The 9,475-nt window shown below is 54.7% G+C and overlaps 1 protein-coding gene across 1 annotated transcript; it reads right to left on the reverse strand.

Annotated features, from left to right (window-relative positions):
• Positions 1-1,542: 1,542 nt before the first annotated feature.
• LOC308504719 (NUT family member 2G-like) lies at positions 1,543-5,817 on the reverse strand (the record flags this gene model as incomplete). The annotated part of the gene is made up of 6 exons (XM_081065907.1): positions 1,543-2,313; positions 2,810-2,926; positions 3,194-3,489; positions 3,945-4,081; positions 4,314-4,442; positions 5,129-5,817. 6 exons carry the CDS (start codon positions 5,815-5,817, stop codon positions 1,543-1,545), a joined length of 2,139 nt encoding a protein of 712 aa, XP_080922033.1.
• Positions 5,818-9,475: the final 3,658 nt, after the last annotated feature.

Genomic DNA, 9,475 nt, shown 5'->3' on the forward strand with positions numbered 1-9,475 from the left:
GATATCTCCTCCTTTCCCTTCCCCTTGGACCTACCTTAGCATCTTCCAAGACTAATGTGCAAATCCCTGCAAGATTCCATGTGGCGAATGGAGCTGCACTCTCATCCTGGAAGGAGAGGCGATGGACCTGCAGTCTTCCCCACTGTGCAGGTGCAGGGGAGATTTCAGGGTTCACCGAGCTCAGGGTGGGTGCAGCACTGGTTCTGCCTCCTCCTGGGAACTGTTCGTTCCCAAGGACTCCAGGGGCAGGAACAGCCAGGCGAGTTAGGACAGGAGCAGACACACGTGAGCACCAGGTGTGAAGCTGATGACTATGACTCCCATCCTAGTCTGAGGGCCCAGCCCACACAGGGAAGACCAAGCAAGTTCCCTTCAAACACGACTCTCAGTGTTCCTACAACCTGAGAGAGGGATGTGTCACCCTGTTTCGCGACAAAGACCCTGAAAGCAGAGATGTCTTGGGACTAAGATGAATCAGAGAATGGCGGGTCCAGGTTCTGCCCGAGACTCACCACATTGCATCCATTGCCTGCCATGGGCACCGCCCTGGACAGGGACACAGAGGGTGGTAGAATAGATGGGTCCTCCTCCTTAGATTGGATGAGATGCTCCCAAGAGAAATCCCTCAAGGGTTTTGGTATCCTCCTCGCCCACTGTCATTTCCGGCCTACACACCTTAAGGAGGCGCCCCCTTTCTCTCTTCCCCGTCCACTCCCTCTTGTTCCGTGTTCACTACCTCCACCTCCCTCCATATTCAATCATCCCACTGAGACCAGAGGACGCTTCACCTGCAACGAGGCACAGAGGCAGAGAGCCTGTCCTCTGAGGCCAAGCCTTTTCCTCTCCAATCAGGCCACCCACACAGGAAACCCTGGAAGAGCTGAGGATAGCCTGGCCCCGTTGTCTGACTACATCCAAGAAGCACAGAGAAGCTCCCTACACGCAAGGGCTGACTCGGTTCTGGAAAACTGGTTAATGGCCCAGAGGGATGAAAGCCTCAAAAGCAGGTCCCCATCCCCAGCGGGTTCAGGGTGCAGATGATGATGGGACATCCTTCACCCAGCCTGGTCTTGGGAGTAGGGATGCTGGGAGGGGTTCCTGGTGATTAGAGAGCTGTATGATTCCAGGAGCAGTCTGAAGGAGGTCCTGTCAACCTGGAGGAAGGGACTAGAAGGTCACCTGTGTATCCATAGTGCCCATGACCTTCCATATCCTTCCTTCCTCTCAGGTCCCTCTCCATGGAGCAACACAGACCCGAGCATGGAGACAGCGGCTCCCAGAACACTTCTCAACAAAACCATCTTTATTCATAATTTACACACGATACCCCAAAGGTGCTACTCTTACCCCACCCCTACCCCCACCCGCCTCCTTCTATCCCTCCCGCCTCCTTCTATCCCTCCCGCCTCCCATGTCAGTAGACTCGCCAGGATCAGGCCTGGTATGAGGAGGGGCCCCTTTGGCTCCTGTGGGGAACAGCCCCGTCACATCTGGTCTGGCCCCTTTGGGGGGCTGGCACCAAGAGGAACACCCCGATGCTCCCTACTGGCTGCAGTGCAGCATCCTTCTCTTCCCCATGACAAAGGGGTCCCACTTTCTCTTTTGAGGCTGTGAGGACCGGACTGGCCCCAGAGCCAAGGCTGGCCTCCCAGAGACCCTGAGGTCGGTGCCGAGACGTGGGGTCTTCTCAGCAGGAGCTAGGGCTCCATCCAGAGCACGCTTCCTAGACTTGGCAGCTGAAGGGTCTTGGCGGCTGAGGCCTAGTCTCTGGTCAGACAGGGACTGGGGAGCTCTCCGGTCCCCCCGACCTCCAGGGAAGACAAGACCCGAGGCAGAGACAGGACTCTGGGGGAACCGCCAGGGCAGCAGGCTGTTCTGAGAGTCCAAGAGGAAGGACAAGCTGGGAAGCACTTCCTCGTCCACACCGCACCAGTCCGCTGGCCTGTGAGTCTCCATAACAGGACAGGTCTCTCCGGGAGTGGAGGCATCCCTGGGTCCCTGCCGTGAGGCAGTGCGCCTGGGACCCTCAGGAGGAGAGGGGAGCCATCGAGCCCGGAGTGCTGGGGACTCCTGACATCCTGAAGACACATCAAAGACTTTGGGCCTAGACAGGTGGGCGTCTGCTCGACAGTGCCTTTGAGGGTCCTTGATGTCAGCCTCTGGTGGGCAGGCTATGTCACTGAACCCCAGCTGGGGGCCACAATCATGCCTCCTGGCATCTTCACTGGCCTCAGATACAGAAGGAGGTGAGTCCAATCGGGGTTCACGATGGCTCTGGGGTGCCTGCTCGCTCTCCTCACCCTTCAACGCCAGCTGGGAGGGAAGAGGCAGACAGTGACTGCTCTGCACACATTTGTGAGAGGAGGAGGAGCATCAGCAGCAGGGCTGATGGGACAGTGGCTTTGGAGAGAGGAGGGTAGTGGGGGACCCTGGGACTCAAAGGCAAAGACACACATGTGGCTCTCCTCCCATCATCCTGTGCCATACTCCCAGCTTTGTGTCCTCCCCTCCTCTTCTGGGTACCCCATCCGCCCCTTCCTATAGTCCTCTCCTTCCTGTCTTCCTGCAAGGCACCCACGCCAGAGCTGGCCCCTTGCACACCATGCCTGCAGGCACGGGAGGGGTGGACAGAGTCATTGGGTCCTTCCTGGCCTGGTTACCTGGGTGCTCCCACCCATGGCTCACCTGACCCGACCTCATACCTGGAGTCCCTCCCTTCCTGGCTCAACCAAGGTCCTTCCCTCCCCGCTTATTTCTGGGGTGTCTCCCTCCTCTAACAAACCAGAGATCCCTCCATCTCTTGGCTCACCTGGGCCAGAGTGAGTGCTTCCTCCTGCTTCAGTTCCTCAGCTAAGACTACGGGATCCAGCTGTGGTTCTGAGGAAAGCAGTTGTTCCAGGAATCGGGGGTGAATGACCTCCTCCACCTGCCACAGAAGGAAGAAGCTGTAAGCAGTCTTGGAGTAACGTGTTAGTCAGCAGGACCGGGGGAAAAGTGAAAAACCTAGGACCCACGCCATCCTCATGCAGAAGGTGAGTGTTTTACACGGTCATGATCATCACACACACACACACACACACACACACACACACACACTCACACCAGGCCCGCACATAACTCAGGAACCCAGAGCTGGGTGCCAGAGTGCCACTCCCTGGAATCTTCTAGACCCCAGAGCTCTGAGTCAGCCCACCTTGGTGTCAAAGTCTTCCTGGGAACACAGCTCGTCAATGTAGCTCAGGAGACCCGAGGCCGGGTAGGTCCCATCGTCACCCTGCGGCGGCTCCTTTAAGTCTTCTTCCCATTCTCCACCTGGCTCTCCGGTGGCTGAGTGGGCCGACCCCAACAGCTCATCCATGATGTCCATGTACTCTCTCACGGCCTCAGGGGGAATCTCCTCTGGTGCCTTGGTCTCCCGGGGCCGCGGGGATCTGTGTGCTTGCGGGTCAGCAGGATGGGCTCTGGGTATGGCCATGCTGGGAACACACCCTGAGGACGAGCGAAAGGAGGAGGGAGCGTGAGGGCCTGCAGCTTCCACCTCCTGAGCATGAGATGGTGACAGCAGTGGGATAGAGTGTTTGGGGGATGCTAACATGAGTGCTGTCGGGTCAGGACCACCTGAAGCCCTGTGACTTGGGAGGGGACAGGGCAGCATCGAGGAGAGACACATGTGAGTAAGTGTGGAGCCACAGTTACTCTAAGGTGCCTCCCATGCCACCCTTCTTAGCTGACTTCACGCTGCATCCTGTGACAGCGAGTTGGGAGAGGGGTTACGAAACTTGACCAGGTCCAGACCCCGTGGTGGAAAAGGGCACCTGAGACCCTGGCTCCCGTGGCTGTTGTGGTTGAGAGAACAATGTCCCCTTGAAGCAAAGGACCGATGTGGGGACAGTGTTTTGCCCTGAGCCCCAGATGCCTTTGGCCATGGGAACTCGGTGCCCTACCTGGCTGCGAGCCCACCAGTGGGACTGGGGGCTCCCAAGGATCAGGCCTTGGTGGGGCAGGGGGAGGCAGGCCCTGCTCCGCCTTCATCCACTGCAACTTCTGAATCTGCATCTCCTCCTCCTCAAACTCCATGAACCTGGGGGGAGAGGGAGGCATGAGCCAGCTGAGAAGGACGCCGGCCCGGAGCCCAGCAAAGGCAGCAGCTGATGGAGGGATGGCAGAGCAAGTGCCTTGACGCTGTGAGGGCCCTGTGCTGGCCGAGACCCCGCCTCCCAACACCCTCTCTGACAGGTACCACCAAAGGGGACCCTGCCTGAAGTCAGCGCACCCCCGCCCTGCAGCCCTCGGGACCCCAGATGCTGGCTCACTTTTCTGCCATCTCGTAAAAGATCATCCGGTCAAAGTTGCTCGTGTGCTGCCATTCCCGCATGGCCCGCTTCAGTCCGTCCTCCAACGTCATGGTGGGCTTCAGACGGGACAGGGACCGGAGCACTGGGCTGTAAGCCATCAAGGTCAGTCACGGCCTACAGCCCGGCGCCCACCCGCCAGACCCACCCAGCTGTGTAGTGCACCCGGGCCCCCCACAGCATGACTGATGCAGGTGTGGGAGGAGGAGTCTGGGTGTGCAAAGACAAGCCCTCCCACTACTGTCATTGCTGCCTCACAGTCACACCGGCCCGTGAGCCTGGACTTGAGGCTGACTGTGCACTCGCACCCTATAGCAGGGACACTCTGGCTTTCGGAGGTCTTTTCCTCTTCAAGATTGCCCGTTCATACCATAATCACTATCATTAATGCGGCATGGCCTGTACCAGGCAATCTGCGAACACTTCATAGATTAACCCAAGGAGTCTCCTCTGCAGGCCTCTGAATTAAGTAGAATTGTCCCCTTTTATACAAGGGACCAAGGGTGCCGAAGGAAATGCCTCCCACAGTCACAAGTCAAGTAGTAGTAGGAGCTGGACTCAGGCTACTGGGGTCAGTTGAGACACAGCACCTCAGAGGAGGTCATGAACGGGACATGTGATGTGTATTACCAAGGACGTGCATTCTCAGAGCGTGGACACCACCCTCAGACCTTCCTTGCTGTGTCCCAGGATAAGGCACGCTACATGCCCATCCACCGTCCCCTCTATGTGAAAGCTCCAGCTGAGCTCCCCGTGCCCCTTCCCAGTGCACTCACATGAGGAAGCAGGAAAGAGCTTCTGCATCGGAACTCTGGGGTAGGTGTCTCCAGGCCAGGGCCTTGAAGCGCTGCCAACATCGGAAGTTCTCATACACACTCTTGGGGTTACGTGAGATGTCCGGCATGGCGTTGGACTGGGAGGTGGCCAGGCCACCCTCTCTGGGAGCCCCATTTGGCCATGGCCCAGAACTCACTGGGGAGATGATGGAAGCCTCCTGGGCAGTTGGTGGTGGGGCCTGAGGAGGAAGTCCTGGGGACCAGCTGCCCTGGACAGCCTGGGTGCCCCCAACAGCCGGAGCGAACATAACAGTCTGCATCGCAGAGGCTGTCAAGATTTGGGGTGCAGGACACACAGCACCCCCACAGAGGGCCCCCGGAGCACTGCAGTTGAGTGGGGCCTGAGTAAGGACCAAGGTCTGAGTGTGGGGCGGCTCTGCTCGCCCCACTTCTGATCTGACCTGGCAAATGATGTTGCCAGCCCCAGTCCCTGTGGGGCCATGACCAGCATCTCCTACCACCGAAGGTGTCCCAGTGAAAGCCGGCAGCACCACGGGCTGGCCAGGAGGAAATGACGGTGTCATGAGGGGTGGCAGGGGCTGCTCCCCGGGTGGCCAGTATGCGGGGTCAGCAGTGGGTGGCAGAAAAGGCAGCGACAGCAAAGGAGACATAGAAGCACTAGGGCTCATGGTCACTGCTGGTCTGAGCACTGCAGATGCTGTTGAGACAAATGAAAGGGGTGAATGGAGTAGGACAGTCAGTAACCAGGACAGAGGCGCTCTGCGTCCCCTTTAGCCACAGGGGATTCAGAGCGATGAGTCTCAATAGGTAAGGACCCTTTGTACGGGGAAGCTGCAGTTTGCAAATGCCCTCGGGTGATTTTCATGCTCTGACCTCAGGTTGAGAATTATTCCACTGGGGAGCTTGCGCCCGTGCACCACGGCTCCCTGACCACTGTCTGCCTAGCAGAAACCGCCCCGCCAGCTCTGAGTCTGGGAGCCTCCTAAGAATTCCCTGACCTCTGACCCTGCCAGCCTCAGAGGCTGTCTCCCAAGTCATGAAACTGGGCAGACATCTGCTCTGTGGAAAATGGACATAGACAGACTCATTAGAAGATAGGGACCTTCTCCAAGGTAAGTTGTAGGCACCCAAAGTGCCTTCGTGAACAGGCAGTGTCTAAAATATTAGAGCCCCATCTCCCCCTCAGTCTTCCTTTTCCAGAGGCTCAATGTAAATCACTCTCCTTCTTCCCTGGCCAAGCACAGAAAACAAAAACACTTGAGGAATGGCTCTCCACAAGGAAGCCCCAGGAGCCCTGATATATCCCCTAAACACCCCAGCCCAGCCTGTACGCACAACTCAGAACCAACCACAGCAAACACTTAACATGGGACAGATTCTGCCACTCTATGCCCCATGCTCAGAGTCGCTGCCACCACTTAGCAGCTCTGTGCCCAGGAGAGGGGTCTGCGAAGTAGGCATTGTGTCCCTTAGATTCTGTTATTTCACAGCTAGCAAAAGCTGCCAAGGATTAGAAAAGGGCCAGGCAATGGAGAGCAGTGGGGCTGTCAGTGGAGGTTTCCAGAGAATTCCAGAGCTGCTGTCACGTTACATTGGTTGTGGGTCTGCAGACTGTCCATGGCCCTTCCCCCCCCAGCTCCCAACAATGGAAAGTGAAGACACAGTAAACCAGGTGTCACTGGGACAGAGTTATCTGGGACACATTCCTGTTCAGAGGAACTCATGCAGACCCTATTCCAGGAGAACCAGGTACACACCACATGCACCTAACTCATCAAGACAGGTGTTCTAGCGCGTTTCATCATAAGATGGAAGATCGTCTTCCTGCTTCTGTGCTACTCTCCTAGCCCCCTTTAAAAAGCAATCCACCTTCACAGACGTTCCACCGGAAAACCTAGTACACTCCCCATCCGTTCCCTGTCCATGAAGCAGTGACATGGAATTAGAGGAAACTCGCATCTCCAAGGTGCAACACAGGGCTGAGGAGACGCAACATGATCAAGCAGGTCTGAAGAACTGATTTACACAGAGGGAGAACAGTTCAGAACAACTCACGGAACGCAGCCCCATCTTGATGGAAGTTACACAGTGACCCTGCCCCTGTTGAATCCAAGACAATAGCTACCTGGACTGAGAAGAAGTGAGCTCTGGGCAGGAAAAAGTGAAAATGCTCTGGGCTGCAGTAGTTAGAGTACCTTCCAGCCTGGCTCTGGGCGAGGACATTTCACTGTAGACCGGGCCACAGGCAGCCCCACTGGACAAGTCTCCGGCTAAGATCACCTCTCCCCACTTCCCCATTCGATCTAGTGTGCTCCGTTCACAGCCCTTAGAAAGCTATTGTGGGGCAAGCTCCAGCTGCCTGAAGAACATGACACAGAGCTCGGCTTTTCCCGTGACCCTCCCGGTGCCACCAGCACGACATCACCCATTACGCCCTACAGACGCATGTCCAAGTGGCTTGTCTCCCCTCTAGAAGGAATCAGTGTGTCCGCTGCCGTCCTTTCTCCATACCAGGTGTTTCCCCCAAGTTGTCCTGATCCACCTCTTAGGAGCCCTGCTGTCCATTGCCGTCTGTCACAGGTTTCCACTGGCTCCCAGCCTCCCCAGGTGACGTGCCCTGTCCAGTGCTAACCCCTTCCTCTACTCAGTCCAAACTGTTTCACCAACCCAAACTATGTCACATCTGTATCCCAACCATTTGAGGGATGATAGGATCTCTAAACATGCTCCCCTTCACCTACAGGCTTACCTCCTTTTGACGTCATCCCCGCAGGCTGAGACACTGACCGCACTCCACAATCAAAAAAGTCAAGTACAAGATCCAGAGAGAGTGACCTGCTCCAGCAGATGCTCAGCATCCAAATGAAGGAGGGAAAAGTTTGAAATTAAACAGTAGAATGTGGAGCTCAAGACATTCCGCAGTGGGGGAGGGGCAGGGGAAGTGGGCCTGGGTGGGGGTGGGGAGACATTCCATGAAGGGCTCTGGCAGGTAGGCAAGAACCAGAAGCACCTTTCTAATTGTAGGGTGGCAATACAATTGGTTCGTGCCTCTTGAGGCAATTTATGCTTTGTTTTTGTAGAGTCAGAGCACCAATGTTTTACTAGATGTTCTCTTTCTTTCAATTCTTTGTCCATCATCCTCCTGGTAGTTTTGTGTCCCTCAACATGCTTTCTACCTGGCTCTCGGCTTCTTTCAACACAGGCTACACTTTCTGAACAAAATTCACAACACATTGTCTGATAAATCCTGGGGTACTGATGGCCACATGGAGCCCAGTGTTTGAAAGTAGGATTGACTCAGCAGACCCTGCATGTTGGGTAGCTGAGGGCACATCATTCTTTGGAAAGGAGTCCTGTGGCCCCAAGTGGCGATCCATGCTGGAAGCTCTGTAGACCCCAGCAGGCCCAGCCTTACTAACCATCCCTTTTGCTCCAGTCCACCAGAGTCAGGCCAAGACCCGAAATCACTCCTTTTTGTTTTTCAGAGTACCTTTGTCGTTAAATGTTTAATTTTTTATCATTTACATGATTTTAAGGTTATGTTTTAAATAAGTAAAGCTTTTGCAAACTTCACAGTGAAATTGTGCAAAATGGAAAAGGCAGTGACGAGTTTTCCTCTTTCCCTTTCCCCCGGCAACACAGACTTCTTTCCCACAGCATGCCAGTATTATCTGTTTCGTTTAAATCTTTCCAGAGATGTATTATGTGACGAAAAGCAAATGCAACCTATTTTCAGTTTTTAAAATGCTCTCACTTTTTTTCAGGATAAAGATCGATGTATGTTCTGATATATTTGCAGGTACTTATAATGATTGTCTTTGTACTGGTAATGTGGCTCCTCTATTTATTTCTGGAGGCTAGATTCCTAGAACAAGAAATTCTCCAGTCCCTTAAAATTCACACTACCTGAAAGGATAGTTGGCCACATGTAGAACATAATGAATGCCAAGTGAATTCGAATTTCAGATATACACTGGGTGTATTTTAGGGTGATTGTGTCCCATGCAATATTTTTTACATACTCTTACTGCAAATTTCTTTGCTGTTTTTCTGAAACAGGGATCCTGTGTTTTATCTGGCAAGTCTACAAAAAAGGAATATATTAAGCTATTATGAGTTACTCAACCCTGTACAGAGCGCCAAGAGTGCATCGTAGCTCTATGCAAAACACAATTGCACGCACTCTTGATTCTACATGCTCTTTGGTTGATTATGAAATTCGGAAGAGCCGTCATACAGCACTGAATGTCTATGCTTAGTGTGGGTAAGGACAGAAGTAAAGGATGGGAAGGCAGAAAATCTTCCTGAGCCCCACGCTAATGGGGC

The sequence above is a fragment of the Rhinolophus hipposideros genome, assembly GCF_964194185.1.
Source record: "Rhinolophus hipposideros genome assembly, chromosome: 11".
Lineage (NCBI taxonomy): Eukaryota > Metazoa > Chordata > Mammalia > Chiroptera > Rhinolophidae > Rhinolophus > Rhinolophus hipposideros.